The sequence below is a fragment of the Planococcus citri genome, chromosome 4, assembly GCF_950023065.1.
Source record: "Planococcus citri chromosome 4, ihPlaCitr1.1, whole genome shotgun sequence".
NCBI classification, from domain to species: Eukaryota; Metazoa; Arthropoda; class Insecta; order Hemiptera; family Pseudococcidae; genus Planococcus; species Planococcus citri.
Window position 1 is genome coordinate 48,619,477 of NC_088680.1, and position 27,346 is coordinate 48,646,822.

General features: G+C 34.3%; 2 protein-coding genes and 1 long non-coding RNA gene across 8 annotated transcripts in view; 1 reads left to right on the top strand and 2 right to left on the bottom strand.

Annotated features, from left to right (window-relative positions):
* Window position 1: 1 nt before the first annotated feature.
* LOC135844818 (protein gooseberry-like) overlaps window positions 2-27,346 on the top strand; it is a 63,391-nt gene continuing 36,046 nt past the window's right edge. For all 6 annotated transcript variants that reach the window (XM_065363173.1, XM_065363175.1, XM_065363176.1 and 3 more), the window contains exons 1-2: window positions 2-67; window positions 6,640-6,747. The gene's annotated coding sequence lies outside the window, so the exon portion shown is untranslated. The remainder of the gene's footprint in view (window positions 68-6,639; window positions 6,748-27,346) is intronic.
* Window positions 722-2,291, bottom strand: Idh (isocitrate dehydrogenase [NADP] cytoplasmic). Its single transcript, XM_065363181.1, has one exon. It carries the CDS (start codon window positions 2,067-2,069, stop codon window positions 840-842), a length of 1,230 nt encoding a protein of 409 aa, XP_065219253.1. The 5' UTR covers window positions 2,070-2,291; the 3' UTR covers window positions 722-839.
* On the bottom strand, window positions 4,655-6,016 carry LOC135844427 (uncharacterized). Its single transcript, XR_010558525.1, has 2 exons — window positions 5,497-6,016; window positions 4,655-5,373 (listed from the first exon to the last, which is right to left on the bottom strand). It is a non-coding gene; the product is annotated as an uncharacterized LOC135844427 (long non-coding RNA).

A 27,346-nucleotide genomic window follows, 5' to 3' on the forward strand; every position in this document is an offset into this window, starting at 1 on the left:
GACCGGGAAATTTTCGAAAGTGCCGAGTTATTCGTTAGAATTATCGAGAAAATCGCGAAGTCTCAAGGTGAAACATACATTCTAGTTTTTCTTTTCGAGGCAGGTAGTTGAAACGTTTTTTATTTACAAAATTATCTATTTTCAAAATTCAAAGAACTAGAACTGAACTATTCGGGGAGTAGATTATGAAAGTAAAGAGTCGTGTCAGTCTCCTGCTTTGATACTTCTATGATACTTCTATGTGCCCTCATATAATGTCGTATAATTGAAGGAATTAACGTTGACTCTTTATTAAGCTAGGTAATGAATTCATAGCTATAGTTCACGTTAAAATTGGCGTGACCAGACATGCGAAACACTCGGTTGTCGAATCGAGTGTCCTTAACCTTGAAGGAACCGTATGATTTCGCTGTGGTCTAATTGTTGAATATGAAAAGGTACTTCATATCAGTATTTTTTATCGCGGTGAAAATTTTATTTCTAATTTTGAGAGAAAAAAATGCCATAAATCTTTAAAAATTCTGAGTTCATCTTTACATTCGTTATCTTGAAATTTTTTCGATTGTTCTTTTCTGCAATAATTTTGCCACGTTCCGCTAGAATTTATCTTATCTCAATTCTTAATGTCGAGAGGAATGTTAAACAGAGGTAGATAAACAACAATTCATTGCATTTCACCACTCGTTTTTCGAAAAAGGACCAAAAAAAAGAACAAACTATACACGAGTAAAAATAACGTTACTTTATTTCCCATGCACAAAAATTACGATTAAAGTTGTATGTATAAAATCGAATGACACTTATGAAAATGTTACCTATAAATTACAATGTAAATTTAGTCAGCCTTTCAATTTCAGTTGTAAATTTTCAGCCAATTTATCCAAAAAGCCGAAAGTATCGAGATAATCGGCTCTGGTAACGTTGTTCATACCTTTGATACATATGGCCAAATCTTTAGTCATGAAACCAGCTTCGATGGTTTCGATACAGACGGTTTCCAATGCGTTGGCGAATTTCTCCAATTCTAGGTTATTATCTAGTTTGGCTCGATGGAGAAGACCTCGAGTCCAGGCGAATATCGAAGCGATAGGATTGGTGGAAGTTTCTTTACCTTGTTGGTAAAATCTGTAATGTCTGGTGACAGTTCCATGGGCAGCTTCGGCTTCGACGGTTTTACCATCGGGGCAAATTAATACTGATGTCATTAAACCTAAAGAACCGTATCCTTGGGCAACCGAGTCGCTTTGGACATCTCCGTCGTAGTTTTTACAAGCCCATACGAAACCTCCTTCGGATTTCATGGCGTAGGCTACCATATCGTCGATTAAACGATGTTCGTACCAGATATTCTTGCCTTCGAATTGTTTCTTGTATTGTTTTTCGTAGATATCTTGGAATATGTCTTTGAAACGACCGTCGTATTTTTTCAAAATGGTGTTCTTAGTGCTCAAGTACAGAGGGTAGCCTCTGTTCAGAGCGTATTGGAATGAAGCGTGAGCGAATGATTCGATAGATTCGTCTGTGTTGAACATACCCAAGGCTACTCCGGCGCCTTTGTAATCGTTTACTTCGTGTTCGATTTTATTATCACCGCTGGACGACTCCCATACCAGTTTCAACTTGCCGGCACCCGGAACGACGAAATCAGTGCATTTGTATTGATCGGCGTGCGCGTGACGTCCGATAATTATAGGTTTATCCCAGGTGTTTACTAGCCTCGGGATGTTTTTGCATAAGATCGGTTCTCTGAATACAGTTCCACCTAAGATGTTACGAATCGTACCGTTGGGAGATTTCCACATTTTCTTGAGGTTGAATTCTTCGACTCGTTTCTCATCTGGGGTAATGGTGGCGCATTTGATTCCAACGTTGTATTTTTTGATAGCTTCGGCGCATTCGACGGTCACTTTGTCTTCGGTTTTGTCTCGATTTTCCATACCCAAATCGTAAGTGTGTAGTTGGATATCGAGGAAGGGTAAGATCAACTTACTTTTGATCAGGTCCCATATAATTCGGGTCATTTCATCGCCCAGAATGTCGACTACTGGTCCGGCCTTTATTTTACTCATTTTGAAAATTCGATATCACTTTATCACTGACTGTATCGAAGAAAAGATACCGGATGTTTGGTTAAGCGAAAGAACGATTGGTTTTAACACGAAAGGTTTCGATAGATCAATGAACGAACGGGTGTTTAATTATTTAATTAATTAAGACCGATATTACACCACTGCACCGCGATAATGTACTGTAATCTGGGTACTGAAAAATACAAACACGTATCAGCACAGCGAAACACCCTGCTTCCGCAACGTCATCAAGTCATAGAAAGTTGAAGGTCGATTGCGCAGTGTTGCTGTTATGGAAAACGTTAAATAAGTTGATAGTAGTACAGTCATTTTATATTGCAAAATTTTCAGTCAAACCTCGAAAAAATTGGAGGAAAGCTGAATTTCACATTATTTATTCAGATTGGTGATTGGTCTCTAAAACAACCCATCAAAAGTTGCACCCCGCAACTTGACCGCTACCCCCGCAAAAGGTCATTAACCTTTGTCGATACGGGTTTTTCGGCTGTATCGCCAAAATTAAGGACCCTACAGGAAAAGTGTTCAAATAAAAATTGTTCTATGCTAAATTTCTTATCAGCATAACCAGTTCAGCTTTTCCCAAAATGGCGATTTCACCCTTATTGAGGAGGGGGTAAAGTTGTCAATTTTATGAAAATTGAAAAAAAAAATGAAAATCGACAGTGTAAAACGTGAACTTGATTCACAGTAGACTCGAAAATATTTTGACCAAAGTTGCACTCTGCAACTTGTGTGCGATCCCCGCAAGAGGTCATTAACCTTTGCCAATCTACGTTTTTCGGCTATATCGCCAAAATGAAGGGTCGGAGGGGAAAAAGTGATTGGACTGAAATTATTCTACTTCAAATTTCTTATGAGCATGATCAGTTCAGATCAGTTCAGTTCAGTTCAGTTGAAATATATTTTTCATTTTTTTTTTGGTGAATTTTTAAAAATCAAATTTTGGCCAAAAATGAAAAAAAAATCAAAATTTTACTAAATTGACGTAGAAGGATGAAATTTGGGATATATCCTATTTTCGATCTGCCAAATCGATTAGAAACTATTTCAAACCATTTTGAGTAATTCTGGAGCCTCCAGCAGATTTTTGAAACTTGAAATTTCCACAAAATTTCATCAAAAGCAGTTGAAAAGCTGAAATTCATTCTGTAAACTAATTTCAATACGCTAGGGAGTCGACTGCAAATAGAGTTAAAGTCGTTCAGGAGCCTCCAGCGACTTTTTGGAAATTACTGGAGCCTCCAGCAGATTTTTAGAAACTTCTGTTTTTCTGAAAATGCCACAAAATCTATCCGAATTAACTTTCGGCTTTCCAACTCCATTTGATGAAATTTTGTAGAAATTGCAGGTTTCAAAAATGTAAAGGAGGCTCCAGTAATTTCCAAACCTCGCTGAAGGTTACAAAACGACTTGAAATCTACTTACAGTCGACTTCATAGTGTATTAAAAATTAGTTTACAGAATGAATTTCGGCTTTTCAACTCCATTTGATGAAATTTTGTAGAAATTTCAAGTTTCAAAAATCTACTGGAGGCTCCAAGAATTTTCAAAAAGTAGCTGATGGTCACAAAATGACTCAAACCCACCAGCAGTCGACTCGATAGCGTGTTTAAGTTGGATTGCAGCGTAAATTTCCTCTTTCCAACTTCATTTGATGAAATTTTGTGGGATATTTCAAGTTTCAAAAATGTGCTGGAGGCTCCAGAACTCCTAAAAACGGTTTGAAATAGTTTCCAATCGATTTGGCTGGTTGAAAATAGGGTATATCCCAAATTTCAGCTGTATAGCTCAATTTCGTACAATTTTGATTTTTTTTCTCATTTTTGGCCTAGATTTTGAAAAATTTTCCAAAAGTTGAAAAATATATTTTAACTGAACTGATCATATGTACCTACTTATAGTAAATTTAGCGTAGAACAATTTTTGTTTGAATATTTTTTCTCTCGGCCTCTTCATTTCGGCGATACAGCCAAAAAACCTGTATCGGCAAAGGTTAATGACCTCTTGCGGGGGGGGTAGCGATCAAGTTGCTCAAGTTGCGGGGTGCAACTTTTGATGGGTTGTTTTAGAGACCAATCTGAACAAATAATATGAAATTCAATTTTTCCAAAGTTCGACTAAAAATTTTGCTAAAATGACTAGTCTATAGGCAAAAAAAGTCAAAAATCATCTTCAATTCAATGTGTTTGACATCATTGTGTTTTGGACGATAACAACCAATCAGGATTCTCTAAATGGTCGTAGTTGACGGAGAAGTGTGGGTTGACGATTGAAGTGAAAACTGAATAATGAAATGCCATAAAATAGTGACAATAATATTTTAATTTAATTGAAACTTTGAAACTTGAAAGACTTGAGAGTTGAGGGCAATTGGTAGATTTTTGTCAAATTAAATATTGTTATCCACAGTTTGTTGAAGCTTGTTGTTCAGAATTGCTTGATATTTATATTTTTATGTTTATTTAATTTTTTATTGTATGTACTTTTAGTACCTGGGAGGAAGAGTGGAAGAGCCTATGTATGTATTATGCTACTTCCATTGGAAATAAGTAGACGAATCAAAGTTAACGTTTCATAGTTTTTTATTTGTAACACACAGGCGTCATATCTAAAACTAAATTATTGTGGAAATGAAGAGGTGAAAAAAAATGAAATCTTAAAGTAGGCTACTTAACTGTATATAAAAACCAGGGAGATCGGGAGAGCGATTAGTTACCTTCAGTTTTATACCAAACGTGGCGATTTTTAGGAGGAAGTCAGATTTCCCCTAAAATTTCTCCAAAATTCTGTTTTTTTCTCTCAATTTTTGAAAGAAAGTTCCATGGCCTAGCGCGTGAGTAGAATTTTATCGTGACAGCGCCGTGGCATAAACGTAAGTGGCGCGCTAGAACAGACGAATAATTTCATTTTCCGGAAGTCTGATTTTTTATTTTAACTGCAAAAATTATGAAATCCTTATTCATTTGTTCCAAATAGCTGACTTCCATTTTCCCGTCCAGAATCGCCACTGCGATAATTACCAATCTTGGCCATAGAAACATTAAAATTATGAAGATGATTGTACGTATAAGGGATTGTACAAACATTAACAGTATGCGGCGGGTTATCTTAATTATTCCTTGTCCTCTGTAATCTGTATTTTTACTCTTCCAAAAGTCGTAGAGGAAGTGTCCCAATACCATGCCCCATGCTTTGTACAGTACTAAGAAAGGTATGGGGCCGGCTCTTGTAATTGTTTCTTGTCCTCCGTCATCTGGATTTGTCTCATTGTATGTGGCTGGACCTGTAATAGGATTACACTAAGTTGGTAGGTAGGTACATGTGATATTCGATATTCTTTACGTAAATTTGCATGCACTCAAAAGCACTAAGAAATACTCTTGGTAATGTGTCTATAAATACTTACATTTCATGTCCAGGAGGGGGTTGTAATTTGTCAAGGTATCTAACCGAATGGTGGCTTCCATTTTTAAACGATTGCTGATCACTGTTATTGATATATTCGATCTGTGGAGAGGGGAGCAACAAAGATTTAGTTTACCTATTACAGGGTGATATGAATTATAGTTATATAACGTCGGACGGTACGAAAAACGATGAATAAAACTCAGTTTAAAAACTCGAAGATTACCTCCGCCATTACATGGCGCACAACTCACAAACACGAATAATAAGAAGGGAACCGTTTCAGACAGTCGAATAAACCCATTTATTCACACCTACGTATACATTAAAGTCTGTGCCAAAATTACAGTTTGGGTGGAGACTAGGGTACTATATGTAGTGGGGACTGTAGTTATTATAGCTCAGAGCAACAGTTCGAAATTTCTAACCATCTGTACTACGTATGTACATAATACTGTCACATAACTTTATAATAACGGTATCTAACCTACTTGACAAACTTACTCAAACCTACTCGACGATTCGACTATTTGACTTTTTGAATTACCAACAAGTGTGACGGTAATCCGTATAATAACTATTATCTCTCTATCTCTAAGATTGCGCACCCTGTATGTACCAAGAAAATGTACAGTTACCTTAACTACTGGCTACTACTTACATGGCACAACCAGCTCGGACGAAAAATACTTTGAATGTGGTGCAACTTTTAATAAAATCATAGAAACTGTTCACAAAGCCTGATCAGGATCGCCGGACACAAATCTATCGCGGGGGTCTTTAATCCAAAAAGATTTGGATCATATTCAACACTACGCTCACGTTGTGTCAGACGAACGTGGAGCAGTTGAATATAGTTACATAAGAGTTGAAAGAATTGCATCACTTTGAAATTTGCAGGCAGTGCTTCTGTTGACTGTTGGGAAAATAAAATGTGGAAGTGGTTTGGAATTGGAACATTACACATAGTAGCTTTTTATTTTGCACGAGTGTTACAAAAGTTGCCTAGCTTTGTCGTTTAAAGGCCTTTTGTGTATCGGTTCGGGTTTTGTCTTGTTTTTTCGTCATCTTCTTTTAGATTCTTTTCCAAAATATTTTGTACATCTAATTTTGATTATTTTTTTCAATTTTCGCTTCGTTTCAGTTTCCAAACAAATCGCAGAACAAGAACAACCAGTTGAAGCGTGAACTGTTGCACATGGATTTTGTATCAGTCATCGTGAAATTCTGTAATAACCACACCGGTGAGGCGGTGAGTACTGTTTCAGTGTTTTTCCTTCCTTTCTCCAAAGTAATTAGGTAGCTGTGTTATGTTTACGTTCATTAATTCATTTAATATTGCATTCTAATTGACTTGAAATCGTTGATGAATAATTTTTTACTGATGTATTTCGTAACTCGACTGCTAAAAATTAAATCGAATGCTTGGTGCACGGCAACTCCAATTTTTGCCTCATCATTTTTTTTGAAGCATCTGGAAAAAGATGCAAAAAAATTCACCGCCAATTAGCTCTCGATAACCTCGCATTTAAAATAGAATTATCTCATCTTTCGTTTTTATAATTAACATTTTAATCGTCTTTCAATTTTTCCAGCTTCTCATAATAAACAACACCTATTACCTACCTACTATAGCTAAGTTGTAGGAAAATTTGTGATTTTTTTTTTAGTTGGAATTTTCAAGATTTTGCTCCCCCCCCTTCTCAGTAAAATTGGGTTTTGATGTTGGCTTTTTTATCTGGATGATTTCTTTCTTGGGGATTTGGTGTTTTAATTTTGATATATTAAAACTGAAAACGAGTAAAAATTTGTGTTTTGAGGGCGCTGGATTTTTCCTCGTCGAAACCATAATAAGGAATATTTATACGAGGGAAGCTTTTAAATGGATACTCTCCAGTTTGACTAAACCCGAGCTAAATCGAAACAGCGTTGAAATTTTAGTATTAAAACCAGCGTAAGTAAAATTTCTAGTCCTAAACTTTATTTTCAATTTTTTTGCAGCTTTTTGAAAATTTGAACAATTTAAAAAAGCTGCTTCAGGGTAATCTTTCAACTTTTTTATAAAGCGTAGATATTTTTGAATATAAAGCGAATCATTGGAAATACATAATTCTTAAAATTCAATTTCCACACATCAATCGCTGGAGGCGTACAGTTGTTAATACGTAAGTGGGACTTGATACAGGATTTTGCACAAAAAAATTATATTTCTTTAAAAAGTTTAAAAATCTTCTTAAATGGTTTTTTTTTTTTTTTTAATTTTTAAAAATTGCCAAAAATGAACTTTGGATGCTCTTTTGATCTAGTTGAGTTTCATATTCAATATTTTATTTGATTATTTTATTTTGAGTAAAACATTGCCCAAAATATTCGAATACGCTAAAAATATTTGAAAATATAGGTATCGTTTTACTTATCTTGACAAGCACTGTACAAAATTGAATATTTCATTAAGTTATTTAGATTTTCTGAAAAATTTATACGTGCACTATTCACAAAATAGTAACGAAATGATCGAATGAAAATTATCAGGGTGTCCTCTCATTTCTGGAAATGATTTTCCCTGACTTTTCCAGGTTTTCCAGAACAATTTTTCCATTTTTCCAGACATTTTTTTTTATTTTCTATGCTTACTCCACACTTTAATTAAAGAGGAATTTGGGGGGATGGGTGTAATTTTTATTTCATAAGCTCCTCTTCGAACTAGATACTTTTTCGGCTATAAAAACAGCTAAACTTCGATTATTAACTTTTTAAATTAAAATAAATAATTAAAACATGCATCAATTTTGGCCAATTTATACAATATTCATATGATTTATACAAATTTTTCTTTTGTTTTTTGGATGCCAGAAAATATGAAATTTTTTTATTTGAAAATGAGAAACAAATTGGCCCTCGCTTCGCTCGGGCTAGAACTTTTGAAAATTTTCACTTCGAGATGCCTAAAAACGAGTTTTTTTAATGCAAAGAGTTCATTTTTTTGATTTCTTAAATTTTAATATTGGAATGATGTTTTTTTGAAAGAAGTTACTTTGAAAAAAGAAACGAGAACAGGCTCGAGCGAAAGCTTCTGAAAATTTGCATTTCGAGAGGCATAAAAACAAGGTTTTTTTTTTCATGTGAAGACAAGTAGTTTTTTTTTTTGACTTTTAAAATTTTAGAATTTGAATGATGTTTTTTTCGAAGAAAGTTGATTTTGACAAAGAAAACAGAACAAGCCCAAGCGAGGGCGAAAGCTCTTGTAAATTTGTATTTCGAGATGCGTATTTGTAAAAACGATGTTTTTTTTTGTGAGTTCATTTTTTAGTTTCAAAACTTGATTTTTACTATCTAGAAATGGTCATCTTGCCTCTGAAAAAGAAAAGAAAACAAGCCCGAGCGAAGTGAGGGCAAAAGCTTTTGAAAATTTGTCTTTGGAGAAGTAAAAAATGACGTTTTTCGTTCATCACAGGTCCTTATCCAAGATTTATAATTGATTATTTTTTCAAAATTCCAGGGATTTTGCGTGAAAATTACGAAATTCCCTGACTTTTCCAGACCGACCGAATTCCCTGACTTTTCCAGGCTTTCCAGGTTTTCCAGTCTTGTGGACACCCTGATTGTATTTTTAACACCAAAAACAATCAAATATTTTGAAAAATAAAATTTATTTTAAAGTAAGTCAAAATTTTGCAAAAATTCTCAAAATATTTAAAAATATTTGTAAATTTGTAAAATATGTGGGAATTTTAGACGATAAAGTATAATATTTAAATAGCAATCGAATATGTAAAAATATGCATTTTAAGGCAAAATATTCAAAAGTATTTGAAATGAAGTTGGGCTTATTTGAAAGAAAATTTTCTGAAACGTAAAATAATTCTAATCACAAATAAGATTATATCTAATTCGAAAAAATGGGTAGGTCTATAATATAGGTACACAAACTTTCTTGAAATAATTTCTTAAAACCCAACGTTTTAATAATTAAACGCAATCGACCCTAAAATTAGCTGCATTTAAACCTTTCTAACGTTTCTTTTTACTCATTCGAAAAAAAGCACGTAGGTATATCGAAAAAGCAATAAATTTACGAGTGTCTGCTGCATTTGCAGTTTAACGGTGTGTTAAATCGTTTCGGCGTTTTGACATCTGCACAAAGCCAAATCTTCGGCCTCTTTTTGAGTAACCGACATTTCAAGTTACCTCCTAGTTTATGTTTATTTAAAATGTCGCACATGCAAGCTTGATACGTGTCATTTGTAATGTTTATTAGGCGTTTTTTACCTACATGGCAGAATTCTTGTGTTTTGGTGGCGTAAGGTATATAAGTTGAAAATTACGTACGAGAGCGAATTTTCGAATCATTCTCTGCATCTGATTGGAGTCCCGTTAATGTTTATTATGAATGAATGAAAATATTGATTATGGGATAATAACGTGAGAATGGTCGGCGAAATACAAACCAAAACCATCATAAAACCCCCGCAGATTTCCTTTTTTTAAAAAGTGTGTGAAATCTCACCCTAGAAACAATTACGTAAAAGCACCGAAAAAGAAAGGTGAACTGGCAAATCAGCCTTATAATAAGGAACTACCTATAGTACCTAGGCTACCTACCTAATATATTGGTTGACTTTGATTAATTTTTTGTATTGGTATTTTTTTAATTTAAAGCTCTTTATTCGGCGTGTTTTCATAGCAGGTGGTGCGGTGGGTTGCATTATCAACATTGTATTGTATTGGGGTATTTTGGTGGCGTTAAAGGAAGCCGACAGAGGTGGCGTTATTTCAACTGGTTTATGCCGGAAGTTTTATCATTTATAATTATGCGTTTTTTTTAATCATGCAAAGTAGGTACCTAATTATTGGAAAATTTTATCAACATTTTTTCATTGATTGAAACCAGTCAGTCACTGGTGCGTTTTTTTTTTTTTTTTTTTTTTTTGGAATCCTATAAAATAAATTATTGGAAAATTTTACTAAAATTTTTTCATTGATTGAAAACAATCAGTTACTCGTGTGCTGGTCATGAATCGATGAATGGTATGATATGATGGTATACTTGGGCGATTCGCATCAACTACACGTGTAAATGTGAAGTATAACAAAACTTATTTTTCAATAGAATAGAATGGATCCTCTTGTCATAGTGTATTATGAATATGTAATTCTTTTGTTATACTGAAATAACTTTACGAGCTGGGTAATGAACGTTCGAATTTTTATAGTATGGAAGAGTTCTTCTCCGAAGCGATGTTTTATTTTAATGAATTTCTCATCGCTGGTTGAGTAATAGGTAGATAGATACCTATGTGTGTGTATGATTCAATTATTGGGTGACCGGTTAATTGGAATGCTTAACGGGAGATGAGAAGAAGCTGATGAGGTACAGATAGGTATATCTTACAGAGAAAGAGATGAAATAAAAACACTGGGTGTTCGAGAAAGGAAATCTACAGCTAATGCAATGATCGATATTATTTTTGGCAGATAATTTCTGGAATGTCCTGTAGATTATAAAACTTGTAAAAAATGAGGGTGTAGGTAACTATGTAATAATTAACCAATCTTTCAGAGAGTATGTCCAATTATTTTTAATAAAAACTGCTCAGCCAAATGATGGCTACCTACATAACTATATACAGATCCTGATATCTCAAAAATCATTCTAAAAGACACATTAGTCCGGTGAGAAGATCAAGCCATGAAATTTTCAATCCTCTGCCTTCTCGGTGATAAACAAGTGGTGCTGTTGAGCTCCTTAACTGTACTAAATGTGAAAAAAATTACATTAAATTAAAAATGGAGCTAAAATTGGTGTATAAGTTGATTTTAGCCTTCTATTTCCACCTATGACCAACGTGTGGAGGTGGATAAAAGGGTACTGGTGAAAAAATATTTGATAGTTTTTTTGCTCTTACGTGCCCAAAAGGTGTACGTTTTCACGAAAATAGTGTCTTCTTCAATGGTATAGAAAAGTAAGTCACCTTGCCCTCTCACAGGTTCCCAAAAAATATATAAAATCCCAAGATGAAAACGTGAAATTTGCCTCGCTCTCTCCCTCTCCAAAAATAAAATGAATCAAGAAAATTAAAATTTTTTGTTCTCACATGTCAATCTTTGAATTTGATCCAAGTTTAGGACAGAAGTGCTACTTGAAATTTTCAATTCTCTTTCATCTTCTGGATGATGATGATGATGAAAAAGCGGGACTTGGACCTTCCCCCCCTCCCCACGGAATTTTCTAAATGATGGAATATGTATAATTATGTATATTATTCGCTGAAAAATGATTGATTATGCAGTCTACAATTCTACAGTTGGTTGTACATTTTTTATATTTGATTTTTCAAGGGTTACATTATATTTTACAGGGTGCTCTAGAAATCGTCTATCAAAATCAAACTGCAAGACAGCTATTCATTTTTCGATTTTATGCGAATTTTTAAAAATTAAAATTTGAGTCAAAAATTGGGAAAAATGAAATTTTACCAAATTGACGCAACATAAGAAAGCTGAAATTTGGATTGTACTCCATATAGGCAGGTCAGTGATCTTAAGAGGCCCGACCAGCAGACAAAAAGCAAGACAAAACGAAAGACAAGACCCCAAATCAAAGACACCAAGATAAGGCAGAGACAATGACAAAGGACGAGAGACTAGATGACGAGATGGTGACGAGTTGGTGACGAGATGATGACGAGATGGTGACGAGATGGTGACGAGATGGTGACGAATGGCGAGAGACAAAGACAAGACAGACAAGTCAATAGGCTGAAAACATGACCCGGATGATCTGACCAGACCAGACCAGACCTTATCAGATCATATTTTATGCAGTTTAAAAAAAGAAAAAATTGTACATTTTGACTTGATTGGATATATTTTCAGGGGGGGGGGGAACGCACCTAATTAAGTCAAAATGTACGTACTAATTTTTTATTTTTTCAAACTGCAAAAATTAGAAAACTTGCAATTTTAAATGAGTTTTTCGAAACTTTTTGTGAGATCATAATTGATTAGATTAACCGCATCCGTACAGACAGATCTCAGCACAGAGCTTAGTCTCGGTCCGGAAGATCATGTCTGATCCAGTATTAAGTCAATTTGACCAAAAAACATATCCATTATTTAAAAATTTCCTGGAGAGACTTTCACATCCATTTTTATTTGACTTTTTCCAACTTTACCTACAAATTCCATTTTTTAAAAATGTTTTTCAACTTTGGAGACCTTCATACGTACAAACAGGATTAGCACCGCCTGAAGATAGAGACGTTTTTTTCTCAAAAATGAAGTTAGACCTTCTATTTTTTTTTAATTTGACACAAAAATGGCAAATTTTTGAAAAAGTTAGGTACATTTTTGTTTTCATTTTTTCGACTTTTTTGAGGGGGCCTCCTGAAATAATTTTTTTCAGATATGATGAAAATATAAAAATAGGAAATTGCTTTCCCATCCGAGGTGAAAACTTTGAAGGGTGAGAGGTGAAAAATTGCATGATAAACCTTTTAATTACTATATGTTAAGAAGAAAGAAGTGTCATCAATGACTTGGATGACATCACCATTGCATTACACATACTGTAACCATCTCGAACATCTAGTAGGTACCTATATACGTAACTGACTTGTCAAAATGAAAACCGAAATTACAATAGAGTTGGAGGTGTTGAGTGTGAACGAATTAGTGGCACTAACCCAGTCTGAAGAGTTAGTCTGGTATCTGCAGGGCCTCGGTTATAATCAACAGGTAGACCAGACTCCCCGCTGTGCCCCGGGCTCTCAACAAGGGGGGCCTCCTACTTTGTTACAAATGAAAAAAGGTAATTACATGGCAGAATTACAGCAGGCTACTGTTCGTTGCTTGAGAAGATACATTTTACCTTGGTACATCAACTACTATCAAATATTTAGGCAGTCGACTGATACGGTTAATAACAATAGAACCGATGGTAGCTGTTTGGAAACCGGCAAGGTTCGGGAATCCAATTAATACCAAATAATGTGACCATTGTTACCGTCCATCATACATATAGTCGTATTGTAAGGTGAAAAAATGCGATTACAGTAGGAAAAAAACTTCCAGACGTTGAGATTACTTGTACTTACCCTCACTGCTTATTAATCGAAACATGAATGAGTTATTTTTGGAATTTCATGTACACTATATTAATTGGTCTGCTGATACCTGTACCTAACATTATTCTTAGCTATGCACTATGCAGTGCTGACCTGACTCTTAGAGATCCTTCCATCGTATAGGTATTTCTATTTATGTATTACCTATCTGGCCTGGCCTGTATATCGAATATTGGAAAACTTGTACGCGTCAGTTGCGCCGTTATCATAGTTCACGAACTAATAATAATGTTCGAGAAAGCATTTGCATCATACGTATAACAGTAATTTGTAAATCGAATAGAAACTGACCATCTACAGTTGTGGCTTATTGGTAGGTAGGTAGGTATACTATTACTGTAGATAACCTACCTATTAACTTGCGCGCATCGTAACCTAGATCATGTACGCCAAGTTGAAAAATTCATCAATCACTGGCAAACGATTATACTGTTCATCATTAGCAGTAATAACAATAACGTATCCAGTAAGTTAGCACACTAGCACAGATGATGGGTATTTGGCTGTTTCAATTAATCGCTTTAAAGACCGTTTCATCGCATTTTCATCGCTTTGCAGGTCCGCAATGTGATCTAAGGATCGCTGTCGTATCTTCTGTGTGCTAATTCGATTTGTCTAGATGCACCACGCAGCCACACGTTCCATTTCTATGGTCGCCAAATGATGTAAAGGGTCATCGTGTAGTGTAAGACTGGGATCTGGATCAATTAATTTCGATTTGTGCAGATGGCCGCTGCGAGTTTTAAGAAAAGAAAGTAATGAATGTGATATGATGTTATTTCTGTTGAGATTGCCATGTATTGGGTATTCAATAATTCGAGTATCTAGTCTGATACCGACTTCGTTACAGCAAATTTCATGCACAATAATTTTTTTTTCAACTACATATTTTTGTCATAGGATATAGGAACCAAATTTTTAAAATTGAAAACAAGAAGACTCTATTTTTGGAATAGTCTCAGACCCTCTCACAATCTGGTAGTGAGGATTTGACGTATGGCACTTCCAATCAGCACGAATTCTCTGCATTAAAAAAAAGTGGTGGCTATATTAGGTACATTACTTAAGTGGCTGTTGGGATTTTTTGGGGGAAAACAGGCAGGATGACAAATAGGCAAAGATGGTTATATTTTGCATTGTTTATGCTTTAGTCAGGTTAAGTATATCTATAGGAATAAATTCTGCGATTGCCAGCGTATCTATTAATTATGGACACGGTTCTCTCCTACACGTTTTGATCAGAGAGCTGATCATCTAAATCTAATTCAATTTGTTCAAGTGCGCCATACACTCGTGCGAGCCATTGTCACTCTAGATTTTTTTTCTCCAATAGATTATCAATTTATACGCTTTTATGCGGATAATAACTAGATATCTATAGTTTAAGGAAACGTCATTGACGTGGGAGAAGTTGGCACGCATTCTGCATTTTTTTATCACTTTTTTCCCCGCAAATTGAGCAATTTTTTTCAATTAAAATTAAATCTTCGAATTTCCTCAAATTCAAAGTCCGTTTCCTCGTGTATTTAACACAGAAAATTTTTCAAATGCGTACCTACACCTAGATACCTACCTACTCTGAGATGTTGTCGGCTTGCAAAGGGATGTCCATTACTCGAATAGTCGAATTCAATTCTTGCCGATTTCAACATCATCCTGTTCTCAGCACTGAAGTTATCTACCTAGTTTTCAATATTTTGGTCACTGTTCTTAAAGTTGTTTTTTCCCAGAAATTTTCACAATTTGTAGCAAAAAAAGTGGAAATAATGCTAGGTTTAGTAATATCAACAAGTGAATCACATTCGCGAAAAAATACATTTTTAAAATTTTTCCCAACTGGCTAGACTGCATTTTCAGCGTTAGAATTACAAAGCCCTACGTTTTGCTAGAATATTGTCAAAGTCTTATTTTCTGCCAAAAATAGCAAAAAATTTCACCTTTTGTTAAAATTTGTCAAATTGTCTCATTTCTCGCTAATAATTGTCGCGTTTTCTCAAAAAATTCCAAAAAGTAGGTCCACTTTTATTTCTAAAAATTACTTACCCAAAAGTCTCGCTTTTTGATCGAAAAATTGAAAAATAAGTACAGTAGAACCTCGATTATCCGACCTCCGATTAGGTATCCGACTAAAAAAATGCATCCGACTTCTTCCGATTAACCGATCAAAAAAAGTCGGATAATTTTTTATTATCCGATTTAAGCCAAATTTTTCATCAAATCGATGTCAAATCATACTGATTTTGCCTTTTGTATTCAGTCGGGGAGCCCACTTGAAGATTAATTGTACCCCCCCCCCCCCATCGATCTTCCGGGACAACTTTTTTCTTAAAGGGGGAGTCCTAAGGAACATTTCTAGCCCTTGTACTCAAAAAAAAAAGTGGCCCTACATACAAAATGGTGGCCATTTTGATTGACAGGTCAGCCGAAATCTCAGATTTTGCGTTCCAACATAGGACTTGCACAAAATTTTTCGAACTGTACAAAAGTGTATCGAAAGATCAAGCAAAAATTTATCACCTGTCAAAATTTCAAGTGCTAAAGTGGGTTTTTCGATTTTTGGTGAATGTTTGAAAATCAAATTTAGGCAAAAAATGAGGGGAAAAAATCAAAATTTTACCAAATTGACCAAGAAAGCTGAAATTTGGGATACACCCTATTTTCGACATGCCAAATCGATTGGACGAAACTGTTTCAAACCGTTTTGAGCAGTTCTGAAGCCTCCAGCAGATTTTTGAAACTCGAAATTCCCACAAAATTTCACCAAAATGGAGTTGGAAATCTGAAATTTATTCTGCAAACTAATTTCAATACGCTACGAAGTCAATTGCAGGGGGATTTCAAGTCATTTTGGAGTCTCCAGCGACTTTTTGAGAATTACTGGAGCCTCCATCAGATTTTTGAACCTTTAATTTTTTATAAAATCTCATCAAATGGAGATGGAAAGCTGAAATTTACTCTACACTCCAATTTTAACACCCTCTGAAGACGACTTCAGGTGGGTTCAAATCATCAACTGTTTTTTTTAGTCTAGTCACTTGTCAAAAGTTACATATGTGAGGGCGAATGGGAAAAGGGACCTCCCGACCAAAAGTAAAATTTTACGGGGGGGAGGTTTAAAGTTTTGCGTTATTTCCTCTGTTATTTTGTAAGATTATGTATGGCTATTTGAACTTCGAAGGTTCTACATACTACCAAACATTCACGCACGTCCTCCAACAAGCTCTACTGGCCATATTATTTTTTTGTTTTTTTGTTGAATTTATTTATTTTATCGAGATGAATCCGAAAGTAAAATCTAAACGTAAAGTAACTAACAAAAATACGCCGAAAAGTGTTCATTTCATTGAAAAAAATCAAAAAATCGATTATCCGACTTTTTTGCGCATCCGATGTCTCTCCGCCCCGATTAGATCAGTTAGGTAATCGAGGTTCTACTGTACCTAGTCTTGTTTTTTCGCCAAAGATTGCGAAAAAGTATAATTTTTTTCGGTCAAACTCGATTGCCAAAAGTCTTGATTTTTGTAGTAGTTATCAAAAATTTTCGCTTATTCAAAAATTACAAAAGATTCTCACTTTTTAAGAAAAATTCTTAAAAGTTGTCATTTCGTGCAAAAAAAAATTCCAAAGTCTTTCTTTTTCTCCAAAAATTACACAAAAGTCTTGCTTTTTGTCAAAAAATCATCTAAAATGTTAATCTGATTGAAAAATCTCGTTTTTTTTGATAAAATTGCCAAAAATTACCAAGTCTATAATTTTATCTAAAAAATGCGACAAAGTCTTGTTTTTGAAAACAAAAATGCGAAAAATAGGTGTATTTTTTTCGCCAATAATTCCCTTAAAAAAATGTTGCTTTTTACTAAATTTTAATATTGCATAAAAATTCTCGTTTTTCAACAAATGTGCTAAAAATTGTCGTTTTTTTAGCAAAAAATCCCAAAAGTCTTATTTTTTGCTAGAAATTACCAAAAAGGCCCTATTTTTATTAAAATGTCCGAAGTATCGTTTTTTTATTAATTTTCAAAAATTGTTTTCTTTTTTTGTTAGAAATTCCAAAAAATTTTATTTTGTTTCCAAAAATAGGTACTTAGTCTAAAAATTGCACTTTTTAAATAATAAGTTCTTTTTTTAAATAGTTCAATTTTTTAAAATAGGTAAGTAATTGAAAACCAGAACATTAAATCAAGTTGCAATGTTGTGATTTTTTTTGTTTTTTTTTCAGTGATTTTTTTTTCTTCATTAAAATTTTCTCATGTTTTGTCACTTGTTTGGTTACTTTTTCAAGCTTTTTTTTGGAAAAAATTGAGTAAAAGCCCTTTTAGTGGCCTCTTTTATGCATAAAAAGTTTTTCAAATTTTTACAGTTAGCACTCTTCAGGACAGAATAACATATACTGAACTCTTAAATTCCATTCTTTCAAATTTCTATACCATCACGTTTCTCAGGACTTCCTCTCATTCAAGTCTCGTTTCCTCTTCAACTTTTATATTTATGGCATTATAGTCTCGTAGTCCAGCTTTTGGGTTTTTAAAGTGGGGAAAAAATAGCTTGCTTTTGCTGACGAACATGAATAAAAAAAATTATAAAAATGCAGAAAATGCTTTCTAGTGGTATATAGAAGAGTCATATCAGCTATCCGTTGATGGCTGGAAAATGGAAAATTCACCCAAGTATGACAAAGAATCTCCAGCAAACACAGAACTTTTGTCCACTCGCGGTAGCGACGTCCTGTTGCAGCTAGATTTTCAGCGAGTTTCCCACGCTCCAAGTAACCGATCCACTTTGCCTTTCCTCTTATTTTAATTTTCTCTTTCTTTGATAGGTATACTACATATTATTTTTTTATTTATATATTATACGCCATCTCTTCTATTTTTTTTTATTAACAAATAACAAAGTATCTTTTGTATAAGATGGTGCCTTTTATTTCTCGGCTTCATTCTTCTGAGTGAGGTATAAGCATTCCAGACTGTATAAGCCAAGATGTTTAGCTTCTGTTTTGGTGTTGTTATTCTTGTTACACTCCCGTAACCCTCGCCTTGTCCGGTATATACATTTCTTTTCAATGGAAAAATAATTTTCTCGCCTTTTTATATGATATTGTGTAAGCTATTCACGTATCTTTGCTGGCCTATTGTTATACACTGGCTAGTTATCTATCACACACATTCATTCCCATCATAGGTACCTCTACCTGTGTACCTGTGCACAAGTTAATAGCTGTATCTCAACGTATCGTTACGTCTCTCCGCCTTTTCCAAAATATTGTAGGTACTCGGAGTTACCTCCCTTCTTGCACCATTATCGTATGGCTATACCGCAGTCGCAGGTTTCTTTTCTTCGTCAGTCTATTTTCCTGTCATATTGTAATCACGAAATCATCTTTTTTTATTTGATGATTTCGATGACGTCCAATATGGTATGTCGATGGTTTTTTTTTTATTTTATTTTTTTGTACCTATACGACTATGAAAATTCACTATACTGGTATCGAACAAAGAAACCTCTCGAGGTGTCTAATTTTTGAAAAGAGGATGGTCTGAAATTCCCATGAAACTAAACTTTAGCTACTCAAAATTAGTTTTTCAATTTTTGGCAAATTTTTGAGTAAAAATGATGGAATTCAGGCCTGAAAATGATTGGTACTCTCTCGAACCAAAATTCAACATTTCTGGTCATTTTGGAGGCAACGTCGATTTGTAGTTTCTACATAAAATGTTAAAAGTAACCTTGTCACAAAATGTAAACCTTAAGTGTGCTAAAATAATTTTAATTTTGTAATTAAAATAACCTCAATTTTTTGGTAAATTCACTACAACTGAACCAGTAATTTGCAAAACTCCAATCAATGATTTTATCCAATGTTATAACAATATAAGTACCTCTACCTATTAAGAAGGTCGCGGTGTTTATTTTAGGAGCACTGACGCCGTACTTGATAATTATACCTAATGGAAATGTAAATTATAGTTCATTAACATCTACTGTACTTATTCAGCTGCATGCGCAGCTTCATTTTATGAGTTGAAAATTGATTGATCAATTAGTACGAGCACCTAAGTAAATTGTGCTGGATTACTGGCAATTTAAGAAAAACCCCAATTTCAAAAATTTGAAAAAACTTGAGAAGTTTATGCTTTTTTTTCTCGATTTTTGAAATTTGCAATAATGACAAAAAAATTGAAACTGCTGCATTCCAAAATGTTTCTCCAGTTTCAGAAAGTAGACCCTTCGATGTTTTGGCTCAAGTAATGGGATTTCGAAGGCATGAATTTATACCAGAAATAACCAATTTATAAGATTCAACCATTCCATTAGTAGCCAGGTCTCAATTTGAAAAAAAAACACGCCCGCACGCGTATTCAGTCGAAAGAAATTTTATGATTGATTATTGTTCTTCAAGTCAATTCAAAGAAATTTAGCCCAGATGTCCATTCCTCCCCCTCCCCATTTTCCGAGTATCTGTCCTCTAACTTGAAAATCTGTCCATCTCTTCACCTAGGTATTGATCGTACTGTCTGTCTCAACCACAGGTCCTTACTTGGGTCTGAACACACCCACTGATTTAAATAGTGTCTGTCTCAACCACAAGTCCTTACTTGAGTCTGAACACACCCACTGAGGCACTGATTTAAGTAGTGTCTGTCTCAACCACAAGTCCTTACTTGGGTCTGAACACACCCACTGATGATTTAAATAGTGTCTGTCTCAACCACAGGTCCTTACTTGGGTCTGAACACATCCACTGGTTTAAACAGTATCTGTCTCAACCACAGATCCTTACTTGGGATTGAACACATCCACTGAGTGAAACAGTGTCTTACTCAACCATTGGTGTTTGCACTACTGGCTGTTTGATTTTGGCAAAAAATGAATGGAAGAATGAATGGAAGAAAGAAAAAAAAAAGAAAGGAAGAACAGACGAAAATATGAAAAGATAGAAAGACTGGGTGAATAAATGAATGAATGAATGAATGCATGAATTAATAAAAGAAAAAGAAATATAATAAAATTTCAGTATTCAGTTCTGTCCAGTTCAGCATTCAGTTCAGTTCAGTATCTGTTCAGTTCAGCATTCATTTCGAGTTCCAATGAAAGATGTTTGAGGGTTCAAATAAAAATTTTAAAAAGTTTTAAAAAAATTAGAATTAGTAAATTTCTTTTTGAAAGACCCCTATCACAACCAATTTCCTCACCTCCTGTCATATCTATGTACTATTCAAATCATCCCCCCCCCACAAAATTCGATTTTTTTGTTTCATAATGTATAACACCGAACGACCAATTTCTTAGAGAATTTCAAAATAAAAAGAATAATTAATGAAATTTCTGGAGAAAATTTAAAATTTGTTGGAGGCTCTAGAAGGACTCATGCGCTCATGAGGGGTGGTTTTCTGTTGGGAGAATTGAAATAGAGTGATTATATCATAATAAAGTTGAAAATTTACAATTAAAGCAGCTTTTTTGAATTTCCAAAAATTCACCGAGAATTCAAAAATCAACTTCTGCCCCTAAAATTTTTCATTTTGGACACCCACTTTTCGAAGAGGATTTTAAGGTCATCGTTAGGGTGAAAAAAACTGAAAAAATTCAGAGCTCCTCATATTTGAAATATGAGTTTTAAAATTTGGTGAAAATTTTCGTATGTATTTTATACTCTTGTCTGTACAAAAAAATGAATTTTTTGGAAGTCTCAGGTATTTTTTTTTTCAAAAATTCGTGACAGAAGCCTCAAAAATTCCAAACATTTGCTTTTTGAAGCATATCTCCCACTCAGTCATTTCTTGTCAGATCTGCTCAGTTTTGGGTTTTGGTGCTCCGAATCTGCTCAACATTCTTCTGTATGTTTTTGGAAAATGACCATCGTTGACTCCCCAACTCTTTCTAGGGCAGGTGTGGTAGGGTTTGAGGTTTTTTCAACAATTGGGATTCGCAAAACCAGGGGAGGAGGAGGGAGGGGGTACAGAGCCGCAACATTTTGGTCGAAATACGTAAAAAAAATCAATTATCAAGTGACTTATAAATATTTATGATAACTTAACCACGCTGTAAAGGAGATTTCAAGGAATATGTTTGTTCCAATCTTTTTTTTGTGCGACGAACATGCGAAGAGATGAACGGACTTTCAAGTTGGGGGAGTGGGCCTTCAGAAAAGTAGGAGAGGGGAAAGTGGACATCTGGGCTAAATCAATCATAAAAATTGCTTTTGACAAAATTAGTGAGCGGATGACATAATATTGAGATTTGACTATAGAACTCTAAAGGTGGACTTGGATTTTGATGACAATGACCTAGGTCGACGCCAAATCTTAAATGATATCTTTTGAAATATGGGTCATTTTTCCCAGAACAGGTATGGGTATTTTAACATTAATCTTTTTTTCTTCACAATCCACTTTATTATACATCAGTGAGGAGCTGAAATTTGCAAAACAATACTTATACGTATACAGGGTAGGTACTTATAATAAAAACAAGGTGCTTTGAAACGTCATCTATGGAAAACTTTCGCTTATGGATATTGGAAATTTTTACATAATGACAGCGCTTTACCTTTATGTACCTTCAGGTATTTTTATTTCGTGAGAATCTCGCGCGCAGCTATAAATAATATCTCATCAAAAAAATATGATTTGCGTTGGCAGACACGCATGAACTCTTACATACAATCGCCCTGACTATTGTCCATAGTTTGGTGTCTGCTTTGGTATAGGTGTAGGTATACTATATACACCAATCGATACAACATAACATATTCTCTTGTCACTCTGTTTTTATCACTATTGTTTGTCGAATGCCGCGCGCACTGAAACCAAAAGTATATGATTAGGTACTGGTTGTAAAATAATAGGTATTGGGATACCAATATAGTCCTTGTTCGGTACATTAGTTCCAATGGGCGATCAGCGGAAATCCTTGCATCAGCAGAATATCCCGTGTCTTGGTATAGACCAATGTGACGTTGTGCACAATTTTTACATCATTAGGCAATAGTATACAGCTGTGATACGAGTTCTTGGAAGAATCAAAAATATTTCAGTTATGTTGATTGACCATTGTAATACTTATGGCGGTATGTGCCGCTGAAAATTTCCAATTACTTAATACCTAATCGAGGTGTCAGTGTAGCGTTTAATCTTCATCTCTGCTTGTAGATGTTGAAGTGGTTTATATGGGTTATTTTTTTGACGATCGATTCCCTCTTTCATAAGCTCAAAATTGTTAATAGGTACCTTTGCTGTATATTTTGACATACCTACCTATTATAATGCTTTTGTCCTCGCTCATATTTCTCATACCTGCTCAAAAATGGTCCGACCAAATGCTCATAACATCACTTAGTTATCTCATAAAAAAAAAGTAATGATGTCAATATTCCACTTATTGATTTGTAATACAGTAAATTGATAATGAAAAATTGAAAATGACTCCATCTGTAGAAAATTTTCTCAATTTAATGTCCATATAGGGATGAAGGGAAAAAGTGAAACAAATGAAAATTATACATGCTCCAGAAATACACATTTCAATAATTAAACTGCGCGTGTGTTTACAAAGTACACACTGCTGCAGCATTTTATTGCGGGCACGCGATTGTTACAAATAAATAGGCAAGTCACACTACAATATTCACGGTCTACTCTAGATGAATCAATTAATAAGTGATGCTGATGGTTTTTAATAAGAACTCATAACGTGTTCAAAGTATAATCAGCACAATGCCGAAATTAAAGCCAGACAGGGCACGCTATACGGTATTTCAAGCGTATAGTGAATTCTTTATTGGATATAGGTACTAGGTAGCCTACCTTTTGGCAGTTGGACGGCAGATATGTACAGTGTGGGTTTATCAAACATCCATCCAATTGATGAAGCCGCGTTCATTACCTATTTATGGCGTGTAATTCGAATTTTAGATGCGTTTAATTTTTAATTCATTTCGGGTAGTTTTTTTTTTTAGTCATTGGCGTTCAGGTTTATGGACCACATTAATGTCTGTATTTGAAAGTACGAGTACTTAGTTTGAGATTCATGTGGGAAAACCATTGGAAATTTCAATTGAGCTGTAAGTCTGGGAGGGTCCGATTATTGTTGTATAGTTACCTTGTATGTTTTATAAATTAATGTCTGACGTCTATGCAATTATTTTACTTTTTGTTTTTTCACCCTTCTGGCTTCTTCTAAGAACACATAATCCGATTTCGAAAAATATCTTAGGGCACATCAGGTTCAGGTTTTCTGCATTCTCAAACCATTAGATAACTAGGAAATATCTGTACCATCAGGAGTAGTCTCCAAGAGTGATCAGGTGAGATGGATTACGTTGACTAAAATGAGTACCCAGTCAGAAAATTTTAAAATGCACAATTTCTACAACTCTTTAAATTCAATGTCCATCAGTAGGTAAGATAAATTCAGGCGCAGACTGGGTCGGTTGGGGGCCCCTGGCAGATGGACCGAATGGGGCCTTCAAAAGTTTACCCCCCCTCCTTCCGAATCTTTCTCTCAGGTTAGGATACTTAAATGCGAGTTGTACAATTGTTTTTTTTCAATTTTTTATTCACTTTTGCGAAATAAGTAAGTTGGTCTGACAATAAAAAAATGGACTTTTTTGGAGCGAGTGGAGGAAGAGGGGGGGCGCTGATTGAAAATTTGCCGACTGGTATATAAATGAGAAAAATGATACCAATTTTGTCGAATAAAATGACGAGTTTTTAAGATGAAACGACAATTTTGCCAACCGATATAATAGGTACCTACCTACTCAAAAAATTGTAATTTTCATTTCAGAATTTATGGAAGTTTCAAACTGGGATTTTTTTTAGTTTATGAGATAAGAATTGACTCCAGCGAAGCGGGGGCAATATCTATCAAATATTCGGGTTTCAAGAGGTGAAAAACAATGTTTGAAAAATTCGTTCATTTCTTTTGATCCAAAATTTTAGAATTTGAATGATGAGTTTTTGAAATTTTTAATTTTGAAAATGAAAAGTGAACTGATCCTAGTGAAGCGAGGGCAGGGCTCGTACTCAATTATTCTCCCAGAAAAGTACATAATTTTGTAACTGAAAAATCTAGAAAAATTGACCAAAAAGTAATTTGAAAAGTAGCCAAAAAAGGGACAAAATGCGAGCAAAACATTTCGATACAGAAAATAATTGCAAAAAAAAAACAGAATAAGTATTAAGAATTGAAATGTACTTAATTTTGAAATGTTGAACTATTTTGATACTTTTTGACAATTTTTCGATAGCAAAGTAAGGGTTTTGGCAATTTCTGGCGAAAAAAGCAATTCCTGGAAAAATAAAAAGAGACTGGCAATTTTAACAAAAATACCTACATTGAACATTGAAACTTGATTTTTTTTCAAAATTTTTGTGATAAAAAATAGTTTTTGACAGTTTCTGGCACAAAAGCGAGACATTTGCACCATTTTTTTTTAAAGTAAAAATTCAAAATTTTTTGAAAAACGACTATTTTAAGAAATTTTTGGCAAATAGCAGGATTTTGAACATTTTAGCAAAAAGAAGAACATTGAGAGAATTTTGGCAAAAAGAGATACTTTGGTAATTTTAGGCAAAATACCCTAAACCAGGCTTTTAGATCATTTCGAAGAAAAAAATTTAAGCAAAAATTCAATGATTCAGTAACAATCGGCAATTTTTTCTTCAAAAAGTAAGATTTTTCACTTCGTATAACTTACGACAATTTTACGTAAAAACCGAGGCTTTCCAACTGCGAAAAGGCTAGAATTTTCGGCAATAGGGAAGACTTTTGGACAATTTTTGGGAAAAAATAAAACTGTTGATAATTTGTATTTTATTTGAAAGAATTAAAAACTATGTTTTTTTTTATACATACAAGAAATTTATTTTTTGGATTTTAAAATTTTAGAATTCGAAAACTTTTTAGAATGTTAATTTTGAAAAAAAAAAGAGAACGGGCCCAAGTGAGGGCAACAGCTCTTGAAAAGTATTATTTATTCACTTTAGAACTTTAAAAGTTGAATGATATTTTTTTTCAGGAATTTTAATTTTAAAAAAGAGAAGAAAACAAGCCCGAATGAAGTGAGGTCAAAAGCTTACGAAAATTTGTGTTTTGAGAAGTAAAAATACATGGTTTTTTCTTTCATCACAAGCCCTTTTTTTGCTGGGCCCTCTAGAAACTGCGGCCTTGGGACAAACTGCCCACTTTGCCCTTTCCCTCTAGATGACCCCGCTGAAATTGACGTGTTTATAGTCATCTGTATTACTCATTTAAAGTAGGTACATATTATCTACTTTTAGATTGTTATGAACATAGTTGGGGAAAAAAATCAGTTTTTTTCAATCGAGTAGAAGGGTGTCCTCAAAACATGTTAGTAATAATTGGAATATGCCTCAGGCAAAAGATACCCAGAGTTGAAATATTAATACTTACATTTTGTGAGCTTACAAGTCATTTTTTTGCTGCAAAAATTGAGACCACAAAAATAGATAGGTAAGTTATTGTGATTTAAAATGTAGCCACAATAAAGTATGAATTTTTGGGAATAACTGTCATTTCACTTCCTCATAAATTGAACCAATCTTTGGACTAGTATGTGTAGTTATGTACTTACTTTGAAAAATTTTAAACCTCGCTGAACCCTTAATTTTTTGTTTGGGGGTAAAATTTTATTTATTATTAGAAACTGTTCTCTCAAACCCAGTCTATGTGCCCGTAAACTTCCTGCATATTGATGATTCTTATTGCTGGTGTAATTTTCACATCAACTACTTCCGCGATTTTGCGCTAGTTTATTTGATTTTATATTGTCACCAGACATGGGCTTATCAGCGTGTCTAATGATGGCATAACATAAAGGGGACTAGAGGCGTGGTCTTACATAGTAAATTCTAATAAGACAAGAAAGTAAAATCGACATCAACATTGTTCGCTATACTTTGACTACAACACTATAGAGTATAAGTAACGACACGTTTTGCTGGGAAAAGCGAATACGTACATAGATCAAGAATGATAATTTTTTCCCATCGTTGAAAGAAAACAATAAATTCATATATTCAATAGAATATTCGAAAAAATAGGTATATTGGTAGTTCGTACGTGTTTTGTAAGATAGGTATTATAGGTATCCTATCCTATACACAATACCTATACATATACGTTGGATATGAAAATTTTTCTGTCTTTTGATCGCATGTATTCCATAAATGCGAGTAACTATACAATAAAACCTTGTAAATTTTCCAAGGCCTCGCATTCTTGTATTTTTTTCTTTTTTTTAGCTTACATTATTATACGTTTTTTCGGCGGCGGCAGCTATCGAAGTCGAAGCCGGCGATTATTTTTTTTTTATTTTTTTACTTTCAAGAATTTTATATAGGTAGGTAGCAGGTATCAACGTGAGTGTTTGTGTGTACTCGTACGCGTATACTAATGACAGGTATAGATAGATGAAAAAAAAAAAATTAAAAAAATAGTGAAATAGTGAAATAGAATAAAAAGAGCGAGAATGAACGCTAAAAAAAATACCGGAGCGTATCGAATGCTAAGCGAAGGACTTTCACGGGAAACTGATGGAAAACAAAAGAGGGCTCACTGGAGCGTGCAGTGATAATAAAGCCGCCGCGTACTGCCGCCGCTCTATCTTGCTGCCTATGTTACTTGTATCGCTCCTGAAGTAGGGGTTCTTAGGATAATATAATACTTATAGGATCGTGTCAATGGGCTTTTGGAAGGTGT